This window comes from Pleurodeles waltl, chromosome 6 (genome assembly GCF_031143425.1).
Source record: "Pleurodeles waltl isolate 20211129_DDA chromosome 6, aPleWal1.hap1.20221129, whole genome shotgun sequence".
Lineage (NCBI taxonomy): Eukaryota > Metazoa > Chordata > Amphibia > Caudata > Salamandridae > Pleurodeles > Pleurodeles waltl.
The window spans coordinates 122,007,231-122,027,813 of NC_090445.1; the positions used below are offsets into that span (position 1 = coordinate 122,007,231).

At 41.7% G+C, this 20,583-nt stretch overlaps 1 protein-coding gene across 1 annotated transcript in view; it reads right to left on the bottom strand.

Moving 5' to 3' along the window:
* Positions 1–949: 949 nt before the first annotated feature.
* MRPL10 (mitochondrial ribosomal protein L10) overlaps positions 950–20,583 on the bottom strand; it is a 36,224-nt gene continuing 16,590 nt past the window's right edge. The window contains exons 3-5 of the mRNA XM_069237508.1: positions 19,712–19,876; positions 12,002–12,146; positions 950–2,616 (exon numbers count right to left, since the gene is read on the bottom strand). Of these exons, the coding sequence (XP_069093609.1) occupies positions 2,378–2,616; positions 12,002–12,146; positions 19,712–19,876 (549 nt within the window). The 3' untranslated portion in view covers positions 950–2,377. The remainder of the gene's footprint in view (positions 2,617–12,001; positions 12,147–19,711; positions 19,877–20,583) is intronic.

Genomic DNA, 20,583 nt, shown 5'->3' on the forward strand with positions numbered 1-20,583 from the left:
GAGTGTGGCCATTCTCAAATGGGTCACAAATTCAGACTAGCCTCATGAATATTAATAAGACACTGTCTCACACGGTTGTACATTTTGTTTTGCAACTCACAAAATAGGCGATTCGCAAAAAAATGGTATATTGCGAGTCGCAAAAAAAATGGTCGTACATCTGGCCCTCTGATTCTGTGAATCCGGATAGGGAATTTAGAACAGATAGTTTTTGCTCAGTTTAGTTGTGAACCATTCCAATATGCTTGTCTCCTTTCAAATGCTTCCTCTCTGCCCTGAGAACTTCTTTGCTGTCCAATGGTCAATAGTATAACACCCGCTTCTAGGCCTCTTTCCTACTCTGTGTACCAGACAGTCAGTCGAACTGAAAGCTATGAAAGTGCAAAAAAACAATTACATTTTATTTTCATGGTTCTATGACGGGCATGACTGTGAACTTGAACCCAATCACTCTGTTCAGTCACTCCATGTTTTAGGAAAGCCAAAAAGAAGGGGGAGCAGTGTACACGGACAAAATAAAAAAGCTGCTTGAATTAAAAAAGCTGCAAAAAATGTCTGAAAAGCTAACCTTTCTTCTCTTACGATTTCAAATTTTACTAAATTGTTTAACTTTACCCTCTGTGGCGCCCGTACAAGAGTTTTTCCAAATATTTTTGTGTGAGGCTGCAGATTTAAAATTTTGACTTGAGATTATGAATTCTCCAACCAATATTTGATTTTCTTTGTATGTCACAATTCCTTTAAAAATGATTTTTACAGAACGGAAAAAAGGTATCACCTCAAGTAATTATTCACGGATCATCATTTTTATACATTCTTGCCAATAAGGCCTACTCAGATGATAGAAGAAATGTTTCTGTTTTAAGTTGCAATATTATGAAACTGGTTCCGGTCAGACCTGAAAAGGTACAACTTTGGCTGTATAAATAAGAAACTAATAAACGTGGAGTTTGAAGATGTATTGATTTGCAGTTTAATACTGTCAGCAAAGGCATAGTCTTTTAAGGAAGAAAACATCGAACCATCATATCCAACACTCTACAGGCACTGTAACAAAGTTCTCTTTGAAGCTTCAAGATACCTGGAAAGCTAAATATCTAGCAGGTTTCTTCTGAAGGGGTAATCGAATTTATTAACTAGTGATGCACGTGTCTATGGGAGTGGATGCCAACCTCCACTCTTCTTCTGCAAAGATTGTCACTAGTAAGATGCAGCACAAATCAGTAGTAATTTAAAACTTCTATACTGGACAGCTGATATTTTATGATAAGATTGTTGAGTGGAGTGCTGAACACTTCTGCAACCGAAAATCTGAATCCACTGTCCAGGCGCTAGTAAAGAACCAGCAGCCACTCTCCCTTCATGCAACAAAATTTCATATGAAAAATACATTTTTCAGTTCATGGAACATGACATTAGCTACACTGTAATAAAACATAAGGCTCCTAGCACACAGGGATTAAAGAAGCAATGAATTATATTGTGTGAAATGAAGTAATTTTCCGCATCAAATTTGTGACTTAATTCTTTAAAAAAATGTGTAATGTGCTTTGCGTTTTATCAGCTTTCGAGGTCCACCATACCATTTATTCATTCACTTAAATATACACGGTTCACTTATTCCACTGGTTACATTCGATATATGGTGTGATGCTTTGATATAGGTTGATACAGCATCAGTGATTTATGCAAAGTATTCAGTAGTGAGATTTATAAAGTATATTATATTTACACAACTGTGCAGAAGAAACTCCATGGGGTCTGTTTCTCTCTTAATAATTCTCAGAAGGTGTATATAGATCTGATACACAGGCGTTTCCATGGAGAGGATCTTCAGGCTTCTAAGGGAGCGTCAAAACTACAATAATTAATCCCCTCTTAGCTCCAGATAAAAGAAAAAAAAATGCTGACAAAGAAAATATCCATTCACGTTTAATGATTTAAGGAGAGGTCTTTACTTGAGTCAGAAATCCAGGGATGGCTGCATCACCACTGCAGGAGAGTGCTGTGAACAATGTATGGATTTCTGTAATAAATAATATGAACATAATCACATTTGTAGATTTCCTATTACAGGAGTCTGGGATGTAGATATGGTGGAACTATGACGTAATTACAGTGCTGACTGCAGGCCCAGACAACTCGGCTAACAACTGCTGATGTTGCACCATTCATCACATAAGAAGCTGAGGGCAGGGGATGCTGAGAATATGAAGTGCTTCTTTAAGCCTCTGCTCTGTATAAAACTGCCCACCTATCCAGCTTGGCTTCTGTTTGTACCAAACCAACATGAATGTTCAGCAGGCTAGGATGCCAGAAACACTCCAAAAGGTGTCACGGGGTCCGGGAGTGCAGAACTGCTCGTCCTGTGGCCGAGTCAAGAAGCCAAGGTCTGGCTCTGGTCTTCAGCCTGCACGGCTGGGTCACTCTGCTGCTTGACATACTGCTGTAGCAGGCACACCAGGTGCATAGGGGTGCGTTGAAGGAGCGCACAGGTCTGTGATGTCATCAGAGTGAGACTGCTGACCACCTCGCCTTGAAGGACTGTGGCGGACGGCAGTCTGGAGCAGTTGATCACCCCTTGTTTGCTGAGGAGAGTATTTTCAATACAGGCACCTAGAAAAACAATAAAAGACAATAAAATACTTATTACAGCCCAAGTGGGGGTGGGGGATTGTTAGAAAGCAACACAGAAAACTGATTTACCCTCATCACTGAAAGAATAACTAATAGAGCACAGTCCACTATTCCTTTAGAAGCTTTTCTGATTTCATGGAATTTCTAATGCTTCCTCTTGCATGGAGTAGTGCCTAACCAGCAGCTCTATCATTGAACAAAGTATGAGTAATCGACCCAAATGTGGTCGCTACAAGTTCACATTTGTATCAAATTCCAGTACTTACACCACCAACGTGCGAACACTCACTAGCACTTCATTAGTACAGTGTTCTTTCCCCCCAGACAGCACCACAACTGCATTTGTACTTGTAATCCTGGTTCTCCATCAGGGCTTTTTTCCTTAACTTTATGAACATCGACTATCTGCAACATTCTGCTACATGCTGCAAAGAGAAAAAATATTGCTAAAGCTCTTTTTTTAAATCATTGAATTAGAAACCAGGAGAAATTTGTTTAGCCCTTTGTAAAATGCAGTTCATTTTGACAGCTTTGTTAGAGAGTAAGTCTTGTAGTTAAGGTCCATGTTCACTTCACTAATAAAGGAGACAAGATGTTTATGATGTTGATAAGATACTCATCATGTAACCATAATGTTACAAGTGACAAACATTTTATTCACCACCATGAGATTTCGATCAATGATAACATATAGCGCACAGTAACTTTAATCCCAATACTTAGAGGTGGGAAAAGGGAAAGTGTGAAGAACCCTGTATTGTGGCCCACAGCTACAGCTACAGCCACATTCATACTGCAAGTCATCCAGGTAACTAAATTGGAACTCCCACAACTTTTAGAGATTCTACACTTTACATCATTACAGGTCTCTAAAGGAAAGAAACATGAGGCTAGACTTACACAAACCACTAAGGACATAACAAGCAAGTATAATGAAAAAAGTGTAAAAAAAACAAACAAAAAAACAAAGATGTTTTACCTCACAAGCTATCTACTCTGGAGACTTATTCCAGACTGCTTTGTATCACTGTCCTGGGAATGGAATTTAATTTTGGTACTCTAAAGATTACAGCTGGGATTTAGACTCTGAATACTGAGCATGGCTGTCCACTACCAAGTGTATGTATTCTTACTCCTAATATCACTGATTGGCATGTTTAACTATTGATTAATGTTTTATTTCCCTGGCAGGAAAAGCAACTGGAGTGCCACCTGAACTTAATTAACTTAAAAGAGGCCTAACTTGTAGCATGCAAATGTCAGGTGACACCCGGAAAAGCCTAGACTTTGTCCCCATAGTCAGGCTGCACTAAACCTAGTGGGAAGAAAGCAACCCCCAGAAGCAACCCCGAGAATACATTTTGAGTGACTACAGAAGAGGGGACTGCCCATTACCCTGGTCACAACTCTGAGTGGGCACACAGGCACTGCGCAAGTGGGGAATAAGGTACAGTGAAGCATTGTTTACAGTAGGGCTGACTAACTGCAGCAAAAGTGTGCCAGGCTGCCCATAGAAACTTTTGCCCCATTGGTTAGAGACAAGCCAGGAGTCATCATAACCCACTAGACTTTGCCAGTCATAGCACCAAAGCTGCCCAATCCTCAGAATTCTCCCTTGACCTCTGGAAGAACAGAAGAAGGACTGCACCTGCTGTTTGAGACCTGTGAGTTAACCTGAGGGGCTGGACCTGCTCTCACTTATTCACAGGACACAAATGTGGATTGCAAGGTTTAGTTAGTTGGCAGGCCTCCTGTGTAGCTACAGGTACACAACAAGTTGCTAGAGGTCTTTTTCTTGAAGCACCCAGCTTACCAGTACCAACTGGACCTGGAGCCAGACCTAGACTGTTGGCCTCTACCTGACATGCAGAGAGTCTCTAAGGGTCTCCTATGAGGTAATGGGTCCTTAGAGGAGTTTGAGCACCAGAAGAATGTTTGGAAACGTTTGAAAGCTTTTCCTCACATCCTCCAGAGAGAACTACTGGAAAATGTATCCGACCAACATTACCACACAGTATGATTGGATCTCAGTTTCGTCCTGCTCAAAGATCCATGCACCTCCAAAAAACACAACTAAATTCCAATCTGTGTTGGGACTTTCAGCGAGAAATCCCCAAAGCACTAACGGAACTAGCCTCTTTTAGGTACCCGGCCTTAGGTTTTACGACAGAAACAACTACGATTTCAACTGCAACCTGTTCTGGATGGATTTTTCTTCTAAAAAAGTGACAAAGTCCTATTCTACGTTGAGAGTTAAAAGAAATGTCAACAATGTTATTCTAGTAAGTGACACAATCCCTCTCTCAAGTGGGACTTAGAAATCTTTTGATTTTCAGACTTTCACTGGAACCAAACCACTTGGTGTATTTTAATTGGCCCTTTTCCACTTGAATCTTTAAAAATATCATACCTCTGGTTGGTGGCATTTTGCGTATTAAATGTTTCTCTTTTTATAAACTGGAGTTGGATTTTTATTGTGCAAGATCTTTGACTTTTTAACTGTTTTCCACATTTTCTGTAAGTTAAGCCTGTCTGCCCTGTGCCACAGCTACCCAGATTTGAGCTCAGGTTTACATTATTGAATCTTTTTGCTGGACCTAAGTGGTTAGTGACTTTATTACTTGTGGTGGAAGACCATTCACCCCAATGAATGAGTCACTTTCTTACAGAGACAACCCTAAAATAGGTTGTGGTTGTCCTTCATTTATTAGAAGAAGGACAACTGACAAACTCAACAGAAAAAATTGAAGTTCTTATCTTTGGGAACAACATCTCACCATGGACTTTCACATGGTGGCCCGCAGAGCTTGGCACACCCTCCGGCCCAACACACCACACCTGCAACCTTAGCATCATCCTGGATAGCAAGCTATCCACGAAGAAACAAGTAGACGCAGTCTCATCCACCTGCTTCCACACCCGTTGCATGCTCCACAAGATCTTCAGGTGGCTTCAAGCAAACACCAGAAAGACCGACATGCAGGCCCTCATCACCAGCAGACTGGACTACAGAAACATGCTTTATGTAGGAATCAGAGCACGCCTCCTGTATAGACTCCAAACAATACAGAACTCAGTGGTAAGAATCCTACTCGACCTCCCCAGAAGGACCCACATAACACCCTATCTCAAGAAACTACACTGGCTCCTGATTCAGAAGAGATGCCAGTTCAAGATGCTGACCCACGCCTGCAAGGCCCTGCACAACGAAGGACCAGCATACACCAACAAATGCCAGACCTTCCACCAACGGACCAGACACCTCCAATCAGCTTCCCTCTCCCTCACAGACACCCTAAGGATCCGTTCGAGCCAATAGCAGAAGATGCTCCTTCTTGTACCTTGCAGCCAAGGCTTGGACCAACCTCCTCCTGCACCTCAGGCCTGCACAGTCACTCCAGCGATTCAGAAGAAAACTAAAGACCTGGATGTTCGAACAGTCATGCCGCTACACAGCAGCATACAGCTCCAGAGCCTCAAGACTCTCAGGAGTGGTTTGCCGCTCTCTATAAATGTTTGATTGATTGACCGACCGAGCCTCAAGTGAAGGGGCCAATTGAAATTTCTGTACCATGTTGTTATACAACAACCATTTAGATGTTGCAAAGTGTATCTAGCAGAAAACTAACTATTGCTTAGACTTCCTCATGTCTTTAGTGACATCTAGATTGTAGCCACAAGCGCTTTTTTACATGCAGGGAAAGGACGCACTTTCCTATTGAGAAGAAGTAATTATAGACGACTGCATGAGAAATCTATTGATTTACACAGATGTGCCACATCACTTCTGGGCAAATGAGGAAGTGTGCTCAATACAATTTTGTTCCTAATAAATGCTTATGGATTTTACCAATTTAACAGACTAAAACAACAGCTAACAAGACAGCAACCTTCTTTACGAGGCGACAAAGTTGTAAGTTATTAATAGCAGTAAATGAAGACCCAATAGTTTAAGCAGGACAATTCAATGGGGTAGACAGTCTAGTGATCGGTGGCTTCCAAGAAAACCTTCATTGTGGCAATTTGGAAGTAAAATACTGAGAAAGGTATTTCCTAGAAGCTGTGATCACAGTTAAGGGAACTGTAAATGGAAAAATACAAGCCTATCATGAATAATGAAGATAGTGAAGTATTGTCTCTTCTTGAGGCTGAACAACTTCTCCAGATACTGATGCAGAAATCCTTTCTGGTTATAAATGTATGAGAATGTGGTAGATCGCCACACACTCTCTTCCAAGAGGTCCATACAGGAGCCAATCCAGTCTGCACTGTAAACACTGAGAGACTACCAAGTTTTAACTCTTTCAATGTACTCTTTTTCTTATTATCAATATGGTTTCCTCCTTGAGCAGTCCTTTAATGCTACCATTGTACTTCTGAATCTCTTACTCCTCCATCTACTCTTTTCTATCTCTTTTTTGCTGTCTTTGGGTTCTCTATAAGTAACTTCAATTTCCATTAGGGAGAGGCAAAAGGCATGCAGTGGTTCAAACACTCAGCTCATTCAGCATGGTACTGTTCCTCCAACTGATTACATCCTCTTCTTTAACATGAACACCCTGGTTGTTTTTGTCTTTACATCCCCATCTGGCATCACACCAGGTTAATTTTTTGAAGAAACTAATAGCAGTGTTCTATCAAGGGTCCATAAATCTCCGGTATAGGGTGCAGTGTAACTTGCTGCCCAGAATTATACTCTCTGAGCTCCCCCTAGAGATAACTCCTCCCATTTTTAAACTCTTAGCAGTCTTGTACATAGGACAGCCCTCGATATGATGCTGTTCTCTTAGGTCATGAGTCTCAAGTCCATCCCTTGGATGGTGGTCTACCCCTTGCACACAGGCTCTGCCAAGTCAGACTTCTCCCTCACAGACCATCATGATATGAGAGTCCAGATTCTGATGCTGCCATTTGTGTTCACACTGCCATGTCTAGCTCTTCACTCTCTATTGTCTCCTGATGGAATCACCGCAGCGGCAAGGTGGGAATAGCAGTGGATGCAGGTCCCAGTCCTTCTCACTGAGCTGACCATGCTCCTCAACCTCAACCTTACTTTCAGTAATGGTAGGCAGCAGGGTCAAATGCCATCTTTGTTTCCTCTCAATCGCTTTAAGTGTTATTTCTCAGCATATGCTCACCCCATGCTGCAACTCATGCAGGTCACAGTGCACAACAGCTTCTCACCTAGGAATCTGTCTTTCTTTTACTATCATGGTGGCCACAACACAGGATCCCTGCACCACAGTGGATAGAAGGAACGCCCATCTTGCTACCCACATGGCTATATCGTTTTTGCTGTTTTCAGATGCCAAACATGTCTGCACTCTTGTTTCTGAATATTTCTTCACACCAGGAAAAACTAGGATCAGAGTCATTGCCTTTGTATAATCTAGGTGCAGCCACAATTGTTTGCCAGTTCACCCACAAGGATCCGTGGAAGGACGTTAGGAGGTGGAGTTTTTAAACTCAATGTGCTGCTGTGTCTCACAAAATTAAAATATTTTTTACTTTTTGTTTTGTCACCCTTTTGGTTTGTGTGCACTGCAGCTATTACTGGCATGGGGAACAGTAACAAATCAAAAACTGAGTCATGCCTTGAGGACTGGCTGCTGGGACTGATGTACTGGAAGGGTGGTTGAATGTGCTGGTATTTTTTCTATAGTCTAACTGCCTTCAAAGTATCTGCTTTAATCCCGATCCACTACATGTTATCAGCATGCAGGCCAAACAACATAATTCCTAGGAAGGTAATTGTATAAAGCTGAGCCCTCATGAGAAAAAGCCATGAATAACTGTGCATAGAGATGCAACGGAAGTAACCAGAAGCGGACATTCAAAACATCTGCTGCTACCATTCTTACCTTACTTAGATGAAAACAACCAGCTCTTCATTTATTTTCTTGAAAATCCTACCTTACGTTCTGTAGGGAATCTTACATAAATCAAAGATTTGTCTTATCCTCTGACATGCTTGCACCATTCATGGCTAATGTGCTGCATATTTTGAAGCCTATTACATGACTTCTGCTTTCCCTGTCTAATTACCTAATTGACATTGGTGGGTACCTATTCCACACCATCTAGATTTTATGCACTTACCCACTTCAAGCAATGCCGGTCCTGCTCTGGAAGTATGTCCTATTTTAATAGGCGTGAAGTTGCTATGTTTCCTGTTAATGATTTCAAATAAGCCAAGAGAAACAAAAATCTAAGATGTTTTTAAGCAGACTAATTTAGAAGGGTTCTGAGGACTATCACCTTCTTCTATGCATGGAGGCAAGAGGGAGTCACCACACAGCCCTGGCATCAGCACCCATTTCACTGCTCCACAGGGGTGGCTTATCTTATAGCGAGTGTGGTTTCCTGTTGCTGCTGGTCTTCCTACCATTGATGTTGCAGTGGTGAGGCCAGAAGTGGGTCTGGAAGTGATACAGAGGGTTGTGTTGTGCTGGGGCCCAAATGAGGACAGTTATATGTGTTTTTCTTTTTGGCTTTTCAGTATTTAGCTGATTGTATTCACTGGATCCCTTCACCTTCTCACTCATCTCTGTAATTTGTCATCTCTATGAGATTTTATCAGGAGCTGTTCGAAAATGGTGGCAAATTATCATTCTGCTGATGGGTAATGCTGCTATTCTAACTGCTTGCAGAAATTAAAATCGTATTAGCCCAAAAGGCCCTGGAGGTTGACAGTGGCTGCCAATTCACTAGCATCTCTTTGTGGACTTTTGTGGATTACCTGTGCCAGCTTGCAACTGAGCCATAGCAACCTGTGGTCAACATTTTGAGTAAAGTAGTACTAATGACTACAGGCAATACATTAGAGGGCAAACCTGCTGTAGAAAATGGTATGTTTCCCATCCCATATGTACGAAGATGACATGGTGCTTCTGGGCATGGATATTCCATCTTCTGAGTGTAAGACCATGGGGTATACCCTCATGTGAAATGCCTATGAAGAGATGCACATTTCCTTGTGAAGTTGGTTTCTGTGCAGGCCATAATTAGAAAACAAATCTTTTCTTCTCAGAATAATTTGCACTGATCTCTTTTGGAAGTTTAAGGTCAGCACCAGTTGTGGCAGAGGAGCAGATCAAAGCTAAAGTTCTTGATAGCGTGGGGTTCGCCATTTAAGGCTTTGAAGCAATAAGCTGATGGCTTGTGCAAGAACCAGAAAAAGATAAAGAAACAAACTCTCCTATTATGAAAAAGGGCAGAGGTGAGTGTTTAGGAATACTGTTTGACAGAATGGAAAAATGAACTACATTTCAACGGTCCCATTATCCCAACATATTCAGCAGTTCATACTCCTCAAAATGACCGCAACATTTTTATTTCCTTGACACTCTGCTATGTGCCCAGTTTCTTCCATGTTGGATCTTAGATAACAATATTGAGAGGATTGTCAAAGATGCACATTTTCGAAAAATCCTCTTTATGTTTGGTCTACTCAACTTACTGTAGTGAATCCTACTTCGTTTTAATGGGATAACAGGAGTTAGCTTAGCCTTTGGCTTGCAGACTCGGGCCCCTCACCTAGTGACTTTTAACCTACTTAGCTTGCTCTGTCTTAGCACATTTAATTATTTATTTCTTCTAAGATGGCTGCCTTGTTTAGAGTTAGGCCACTTGTTATGGGTTACATTATCAGTGTCAACGCGCTAAGAACTAGCACCAAAGACAAACAAACAGTAGGCCTTCATACTTAGGGATTTTCCCTTTCTATACTTTCAAGGGATAATTGCTGTCCCAAGCATGTCTGTTATCTATTGTTTGGGAACACACCTATGTCAGGGGTCCTTGAAGATCTGTATAAATATATCGCACTTTAGCCAGATAATCAGAGGGATTCCGACCAGAGGGCATCGCCACCATCACTGATATTGTTGCTGCAAGTCGTCTTGACGCTGACCCAGTCTTCGTGTCCCTACGGAGTCTGAGATAGAGACCTCATTCCAAGGTAACAAGGGTTGGGGGCTCCTTTCATGGACAAACCCAGCTCTCCTTTAGGTAGGAGGTTAGGTCTTACGCACTAGGGCATTAGGGCATATTACATTCCGTATGTCTTCTTCATGCATTGCAAGATGGTTGGGGTCTTTGTAATAAGGACTCTTGTCTTCACAATTCTGTTGCTTGCATTATTCATTATCCTAATCATTGCAGCCCATGCAACTTATCGCAAATTGCAGTTATGTTGAATAAAAACGATTGAAACTTTACTGCATCTTTGTCATTGCCTGTGTTTGTATGAGACATGATACATCTGTGAGAAAGGGGTAATCTCTGTTTAACCACGACACTCCCTGAGATGTCTTACTTTCGAGTCCATGCTTAAAGGCTGCCACAAATCACCTTTTATTGGTGTGTTTCTGGTGAGGTGCTGCTAGTGAGCCGGTAAGGTTGGCACAACAGTTGCGACTTGTTGTAGGAGAGACATAGTCGCCTACAAACAAAAGAACTGTCATCCTTTAACCAGCAGTCTTGCCTAGAGCAAGAGTCCAAACTACGACATTACAATTTATAAAGCATAGTGAAATTATGGTTTTAGTAAGTCAGTCAAAAATATCAATTAAAAGTGATCTTCCTCTTTAAAACCTTTAAGATCCCACATATGGACATTCTCAGTGGTTGTGGAAATCAATGAAGAGCTCAAGCTGGAGAATTAGTTTTGTACAAAAAGCCAGGGCGTGCATAATGAGCCTCTTAGGATAAGGCCAGCAGCAAGTCCTTCAGTTGTTACATTTTGGTTATGACTCTGAACACTACTAAGAAGTGGGTGAATAGGAGCTACTGGCGCTCACTTATATGTCCAACACAAATTTAGTTGTCAAAAGAAATCCATAATGCGATGATGAAAGGGAAGGAGTCCACCCCATACCCTCAATACACCCTGACATATTATAATACAACAGCAAACAAACCTTAAGCATATGCAGTTCAGATAGAGTGCTTCCAACATTATTTCACAAAAATTCAGTGATGTCACAAGACCATTCTTTATTGTTCCACTGCCAACACGTGTTTCGTCAATCGGGCGTCTTGCCCTATGACTTCCTCAGGGTTTATACCTGTTACGTGTATCTCATAAAATAAGTTTGCTGTCACAAATCCTTTCCAAAACTATATCAACCAGCTAAGGTATAAAATATGCAATAGCAGTATATGCTGTTGTGAATCGCACTATATGTACACGAGTAACCGTGGTGAGTACACCACGCGGAATCTTTATACTTGATATGAATCTTTTTACTTTATATGAACTGTGTCTGCTTAAGGATTGTTTTCCATTAACTCTGAACATTACAGGATAACTATTGCTTCATTTGTAACTCAGAATATGTGCATCAGACACTGCTTTTCTTACCCAAAAGCTGAACTTGTGGTGTGTTCCGGACCATGTTCAACATTTCCTTTGCCTTTACTTCTTGGCTCACCATTAAAAAGGTGTGCCCAATGAAGAGTGGGAGGAGGTTCTTGTAGGGAGAATTCGCAAGGGTGAGCTTTATAATCTGGATAAACAAGAAACATCAAGGGGTGCAAAGGAAATACAGCATTAGAAGGAGATGGGACGATAGAATAGGGAAGAAGTAAGCCTCAGAATTCGTCATCAGCAGCGGAGACTATGAGAAGGCATTTGAGTTTGTGTGATATAGGGGAGTTACCATTAGCCTCTTCATCAGCCTAATTAAAGGTAGGATTCAAAAGAAGGAAAGGAACCTGGTATAAATAGGACATTCCAGCAAAACAATGCAGATGAGAGCCAGTGTAAACCATTAAGAATATTTTATAGAGCCCTTAAGAGGAGTGCACTTGGCCAACCGCATAAAAGAGTTAGTTAATCAATTGAGGGAATTAAGCTCTATAGATGTTAGTTTCCTCCGCTCCCTTTCTTGTTAGAGGATATGTCTTTCTGCAAAATTAAGGGATACTTTTTCAGGAATTAATCAGTCTGTGATTAAAGTTCCACTAGAAGAAGGGAGCCCAGACCAATAACATAAAATAAACTATTTTACAAACCTTCTCAACAATGTTTTCTTTAAAAATGTTACGTGGATTGTGTCAGAGAAAAACGTCCCTTTAAACAATGAAAAGAAGTGCTGCCCTCTTTAAAGCTTATTTGCTAATTTTTCTATGCGAGAGGGCAGCCTACAAGGAGGTATACACCACCTGCAACTAATTACTTCATACAATAGCCACACCAAGCTGTGTTTAATGTAGCACATCTTCAGGAATTTAGCATCACTTTGAATTGAAGAAATATACATGTCTACAGTTAAGACTTTGAAACCTTAACATTCTTTGATAGTAATATGACAATTCAAGAAGAGACAGAACCTAGACTGTAACTTTTGAATTTGCTGATGCACTCAGTACCATAACTGTATCAAGACACTTATAGAGCCTGCTGATAGGTAGTCACTGGTTGCAAAATAATCTGACATCTCCCAAACACAGTGGTATGACCGGGGACGGAGTGAATTTGCTGACATTTGCTAGTTGGGACAGGATCTCTGGGAGTGGTAAACATGACCTCAGACATGAAAGGACTGGCCTGCTTCTATGGGCTGTGGATGCCATGAAGTAGTACCGACTTGGTTAAACCCTGCATGCGAACATCTGCTGATAACCTCTTTTTTTGCCATATGACAGCCATCCTTATGGTCTGCACTACACCTATTCACATTTAGAAAAGGCTGGATAGTGTTAAAGTATTCCTACATTTTGGTGGTGTCTATCTTTTTCATACACTTTAACACATCAACAGATTGAACAAAAAGACATCTTCATCCCCTTATTCTACCTAAACTCAAATGTTGAGGATGGAGGATGCAAAGCTGTATGGTATTCTCTCACTTTGTTTAATAGGAAGAGTCACAAATGATGAGCCTCATTCGTCCCACAGAGAATCTGTCTGCAAGTACCCCACAATCTTTTCTTTCTCACCCACTAGAGCTCCATTACCTGTCTGGTCATCTTTATTCATTGGGCAATATTGTAGTGCTACTTCATGCTCCATTAACTTCAGTTTATTTTTTAAGGAGCTGTTTGGTTGTACGGGGTAGACGCACAAAGTATTTCAATTAAGAAATGTGTGTTTTTTGATTGATGATGAATTATTTTTTTTAAGAATCATCTTGGGCTCATCTCCAGTAAAATGCATATCATTTTCATCTGAAATTCTTTAAACAACAAAGCCTAGAATCATTTTGTTTACTTCGAGAGAAACAGCTGCCCCTAACGTGGAACCAGAAGGGTTTTCACCCACCTTATTTGAAATTTTGTTAGTCGGTCACCCACCTCTGTGAGATGTTGTAGGCTTTATTTGGGGGGGGGGGGGGGGGGGGGGGCACACTCAGTATCATTTTGGGAACGGACCTTGTGAACAACCTAGGGATCATAGTGCAGTTTATCACTCTCCACCATTGTTGGTCCTATGCTGATAGAGCATTTCATTTTCTAAAATGGAAGTTTCATGCAACGTGCAGAGACCAAAGGCTGTGATGCAGGATCTGAAAGCTGTGCCCCACGACGTCCCAGCCCCAGCTCCACCTCATAAAATCCATAACATTTTTAGTTTGAGATGTTTAAAGTTTTCCGTTGTAAAGCAATAGAAACAGGACACCAACTGTTGAGGTTGTCCAGAGGGGTCATCGACTCTATGCTAATCCCGGTTGCGTCTATGCTTCCAAACCTAAAAGCAGAAAATGCATTCTGAAGTTTGAATCTATTTTGTGCGGTAATGTGGTCTTCGGGTCTACGAGATAAGTCGGGCCCAAATAAGTTGGATAAAAATGAGATGCTCTTTCAAGCAAAAACTGAAAATGGTAGAATGATACTCACCATATGAATTTACTATATGTTCAAACTAAAAAAAAAAACTCAATTTTTGTCCTTCATATTGTCACAGATGAAGATCATCAGGCAGCACGGATACTTCTGGGCCTATTCGCAGCATACAATACATTAGAGCTTGGCAAACTACTAAAACTATTAGAATCGTGAGTGGTTAAAATCATAGACCGTCTCAACAGTGGCGTAGCATGGGGGGTGCAGGGGGGGCCGGCCGCACCGGGTGCAACATCTTGGAAGAGACTCGAGTGCTAAAATCCACGGGTTAGGGGGCGCAAATTACTTGCCTTGCCCCGGGTGCTGACAACCCACGCTACGCCACTGCGTCTCAAACTATATGTAACTTATCATATACAATTTGAGCAAACTAATAAAATCAGGGCCCACTTAGACAACCAGGAGGTACGTTTTTTACAATGTGTGTTCCAGAAGGGTTTGAAAAGTCTACTCATACGCTCACAAATGTGAGTTATTTAAAGGACATTTCAAGTATGCTCGCCCTGTTTGTCTAATGCAGTCCGACTCGAGTTTGGAATTTTACAGGAGCCCATTCAATCAGACTGCATTTGAATGTAGGTCCTGTTTGAAATTTACTTTTACCAACTCCACTAAATGCCTTTACTTATGATAACATACTTTATGGGAACAAAGGTTGCTTACGACTTGCTTCTCTGACCATGTGGTCTATATCATGATATGTCCCTGTGACCTGAAGTAGGTTGGCATTACTACTAGAAAAGTAAAGACGAGGAGGACCACATTTTAGACCAGCAATCTTGCTGGAGCCATAGTGGATAGAGAGATAATACAAGCAGTTCCAAAAAAGGGAAAATGGGTCAAGCCAATGAGCCCAGACCCATTGCCTGCAGGAAGGAGAAAGAGAATGCTTGAATGTTCAAACCTCGATGGGAATGGAAACAGAAGCCAATGAGACCAGATCCATTGCTTGGAGGCGAGAGAAAGAGAATGCTTGAATGTTCAAACATCGATGGGAATGGAAACGGAAGATACAGGAGCCCGTAGAACTGAGGGACAGCCAGGACAGAGCATACATTTACTGGTAATGTTGCAGAAAACCATCTCTACAGCTTCACGGCCCAGGCAATGTTGGTCTTTAGCATCTTTCCTGTTTCTCAGCCAGCAGGGCTCTCACAGATCGTTGCCAGTCTTGGTTCTTTGAGGCATCCTTCACCCACTTCTTGCGGTCAGCTGAGCTTTGAGAATTTCTTCCAATGGTGAAGCAGCTTTGTTTCTTACTCCTCTTTTAGCACGGATTACATCAGAAAGGGATTTTGTCTGGTCTGATGTACAAAGTCTCTTCCAGCTTGAGGGAGCAATATTTATGCTCCTTTGGTAACAATATTGTGAGGCCTGAATCAATCTAATGTATGTTTCATTCAAAGCCTTTTCCCAATCAGAGAGAAGTGCAACTTCCTTCTATGGCTCCAGTATTTGTGGACTGCAGGAAGCCCAATGTCAGATCACTTTGGACTTGTCACAGTGTTTTACTGATTTTCACTCAAAATAGAGAAACTTACACTGAACAAAGCTAGGCGTTTGACAACTTCCTGCAATCCAACAGCTATGAATTGTTTCGGGGAAGGGTTTCTGAGCACAGGAACACGCAGCCTGCCACCTTTACCATGGACAAAGAACAATGTGAAGGTAGGCCACCATGATTGTGAGCACCAGAATCCACCACTAGTTATGAAGGATTATTGGAGAGTTGCTATGAGTCTCACAATCTAACATACAAAGTGATGGACAAGTGTGAGTGGTGTTATTGTGCTGAGCCTCATAATCCAGTGTAAAGGCTGGGAGGAGGAGAGAATGGAGAAATCAGTCACTGTGACAACTGAGTTGCAGTAGAGGTTATGGCTCTAGAAGAGTTGCATTGAGCCTCAAAACCAAGCATTAGTGGAGCAGGACTATCAAAGTCAATGTGAACCTGGTAATTTGTTGTTAGCCACAAGTAGAGAATGGGAGTCACTCAGAGCTTTGCAACTCGAGATGAGAAACTATTTGTGAGTAAAGAGTGTAAGAAATGTTAGACCAGATTGTAGAGGAGTAGTATGAGGTTTCTGAGAAGGCACCCCTTCAGGATGTTATAAAGTTGTAAAAATGTGCTGAAAGGATATGGGCTATACTCAGCTTGCTGACTTTGACTACAAATGTAGCTAGTTTTCAGAGCAGGAAGAAGCTAAATATAAATTGTATGACTACTGAGGTACATGTCAAGGCTGCTCAGGATGGCTTAAATGGAAGTGAGACTATAGGGTAAATGGATGATATTGAGATCGGGTATCCTGACAGGTTCACACTGACGAGGGAAGCATTGGTTCCTTATTAGAATTACAACACAACTAATTCCCATCTTAAAAAAAGAGCTGCTCTGGAATTATCTAGCAAATCATAAAGGAAAAACTAAAGACCAAAAGAAGCTTGTCAACACAACCCAGAGTCAAAAATAGTAAAAAAATAAAATAAAAATAAAAAAGTACAGATTATAAAAACAGTCTTTATGTCAAGGGTTGGAGCTGCCCCTTCTGCACTTCCCATGGAGGCTTCCAAGGCCATGTTACGGTCTAAGAATTTAAGGATGGCTCAACCTCCAGGGTCACAGCACTAGTCATTAGTAAAAATGTTCAGCTCCTCAACCCGGGGAGTGTTCCATCCCTGTAGAAACAACAGACATAAATAGAACTGTTTGTGAAATGTAATGATGTAATCAGTCTCTGATCAGGGACAAGCTCCTGAGAGGTGCTTTATGTTTCCTTTTGAACATTGCTCCCCCCAACAAAGTGATACACTCTGCTAGAGAAGCAACACCAAGGTTCACCTAACCTGTATGAGAGGTAACTAATGGCTCCACAGACCAGGTTATGAGAAGGTCATCAGCAAGTGGTAGTGATTAAGAAGTGACTAACACTGCGATAGACTGACATAGTTTCCTTTGCATGACTGTGGTTGGATGTTTGCAAACTAGTGAGCCACAACATATCAGAGTTAATTCAGGACAAGGAAGGGCAAGGTAAGTGGCTGGACTTTCAAATGGTCTTTGTCTGTCAACTGGCCATGTGTAGAAACCTTTAAACGTGATTTACAAACACCATATGTTAAACACTCCTTTGATCACAATCACTTGCTATTGACTTTCTGATTTAGTGTTTGGACTGTGACTCACTTTAGTTTCAAAATGAGGAAAAGTTAGGATGTAAAGCAGTGGTCAGCATTTTAGTTTTATCTCTGGGTGTAGCGTTGTCTCACAGACTGCTAGGCACTCAGTATGTTGTTCTTTACATGCTTGATTTTACTGCTCTAAAAATCTTAATTTTTAATTAAGTCCTACTCTTTCCCTTAAGCACCAGAGCTATCTGGGCATTCAAATGTATTGTGCGTTATAGGATGGTGCCACACTGTATATAAGTTCCTACCGCTCAAGACTTCCTTAAATAAGCCTTGATATTTCTATTTAGATACGCCCTGAAAGTCAAGCCTTAAAACAGGTGCCCTAGTAGTTCTGTGTAGTGCCATCTAGTGAAACGGGGCTACTGGTAATACGGACACCCGCCGCTTCACGGCGGGTGGGAGATCTTTCTCCTTCCTGGCGGCCAAGACCTGGAACTCCCTCCCCACCAGCATCAGGACCACCCAGGACCACTCCGCTTTCCGGAGACTCCTAAAGACCTGGCTGTTCGAGCAGCGATAACCCGCCCTTTTCCCCTAGCGCCTTGAGACCCGCACGGGTGAGTAGCGCGCTTTATAAATGTTAATGATTTGATTTGATTTGATTGGCACTGCATAAAAACACAGACACGGAAAAAACCAAATGGCTACCTAAGGGGTCCAGAAGACTGTCCTATCCAGTAACTCATTTACAGCTCCTGTTTCTGCTAGCAGTCGAATTAAGGTCTTCACATGACTGCCTTGACCCATCTGAACAAACATTTTCATCACATCAGTCATAACCATTACTAAGAACCCACTCTCACATACAGAATACTGGTAACCCCACTTCATAGACACGCTATATTCCTAACATACAGAACCTTCGTAAATAAAACCCAAGTAAAGCTCACATCACTAAGAACCGAATGGGAAGGAGAGATGGATTTATTTGAGGACAGTGATTGGGCTGAGGCATGCGCACACTCACACAAAGTGGTAATAAGGCTGGGCTTCAGACTGCTCCAACTGAAGATGCTACACTGCACCTACTATACTAAGGTGCATGTAAACAATTGGGTTGATATGTGACAATAGATGCTTGATGTCTCCATAGTGCAATCAGGTGGAAACCCATATTATATTTTTTTAAGAATGTTGTCAAATACAGGCATTCTAAAACAAAACAATATTAAATGACAAACAATTAGCGTACTGGATGAACACTTCACCCATCAGCACACCTGGGAATCCTAGACATATAGGGAGGTGATGATGCCAAGATAACTGTACTGCAGTATGGCACTAATGGTTGCTGGAAGAGACGCTGTTAACCGCTGGGCAAAACGGATGGTATCAATAAACGGAACCTGGAGGTAAAATACCGACTGGTGCACGTCCCCGGGAATAGTGATATATGTGGTATGAAGATGTTCCAAATGTTCTTAAAAATACGGTGGCTGGAAAAAAATTGGGTGAAATGGACCTGGAAGGAATGATCGGGGGTCTAATGGAGTATAGACCGAGTAACTGTGGAGGAAATGTCTTCAGAACATGAATGGAAACCTAGAGAGGTTAAAAACTGGGTTGCAATTATTCATGTATATATACAGAGTAACACACTATAATGCAATCATATACCATAAATGTTATAAATGTACAAGTAATGTGATTAAAGTTAATACAAAATATTTTAATTAAAAAAAAAAACATGAGCACCCCTCTCTTTTTAATGTTTTGATACAACTTGGAATTAGCACAATGCTAGCTGTATTTAAACACACGTTTTACGGCAAAGGTCGTGGTTTTATGTAACACTGTGCTGCTAAGGCTATTTAGATGATGTGTACTAAAATGAAAAGCGTGAAACACTTGGCGGGGGCAGAGAGGACGACCGTAAGTGCCTACACAACAGGGCAAGACAGTAAGAACTTTGCAGCATGGACTTGACGGATGTTTGTGGATTAGTACATTAGTCACATTTCAAATCCAGCTCAACTGGTAAACTGTGAGTGTTGTGCTGCCTTTGTTACCCCAATCCCTTGCAGGCTGTACTTACCTGATTAGGGAAGGTCTTGATATGGATGTTGTGTTTCAGAAGCCTGTGCTTGAGTCTCAACATGTCCTCACCACCGATGGCGCAGTTCTGGAACACAGCAATCATCTTATTCTCCTGAAACACAGCTTCTAGCTGCCGACGGAGGATCTGTGCCAGAAGGCTATCCTGAGGGTGAAGCACACAACAGAGTGAGGAACACTGAATCCACAAGTTACGGACATCACAGAAACACTCCTGAGATACAGGCTTATTCCGAGTGTCCTCTCCCTCAGGGTGCAATTGTTTCCTGAATCATGCGGTCTATGCGCATGCGTGTCCAGTGTCTGCATTCTCTATTTGTTCCAAGTGCCCGACTGATGCTCCTCCATCTTGTCGGGGTTGCGCCTCTGTTTTTCACCTGCTTTATCTAGGATGTGCTCAGAGCCCACGTGTTACATGATGTATGAGGTCTGTGCTCTTAGGTGTTCGCTAACTCGATTCTCCGTGCGATCTGCACTCAGTCCAGCGTGTGTTCAGGGTTCAGTTAGTGTATTTTCAAAGCAGGCTGCGCCCAGGGTCAGACTGCTGCCTGCATAAACGGCCCAGGTTTGGGGTAAGACTGTTGCTTACCACATGCAGCATGTAGCAGGCTCTGATTGGTGGCTACAATACGAGGTTTGTGCTTAGAGCCCAATTATTGCCAGGTCTATGCAGTATGCACTTGACAGGTCTATGCAGTATGCACTTAAGATGCCAAATTCGAACTTGAACTCTGTATTTGTATTTCTAAATCACGGGACCAGTTCTGCAAGAAATGCTGTACATTGTACCAAGACAGTTCAATATTTTCCATCATTCGGTAGGGAAACTGCTAAAGAATGGAACAATACAGT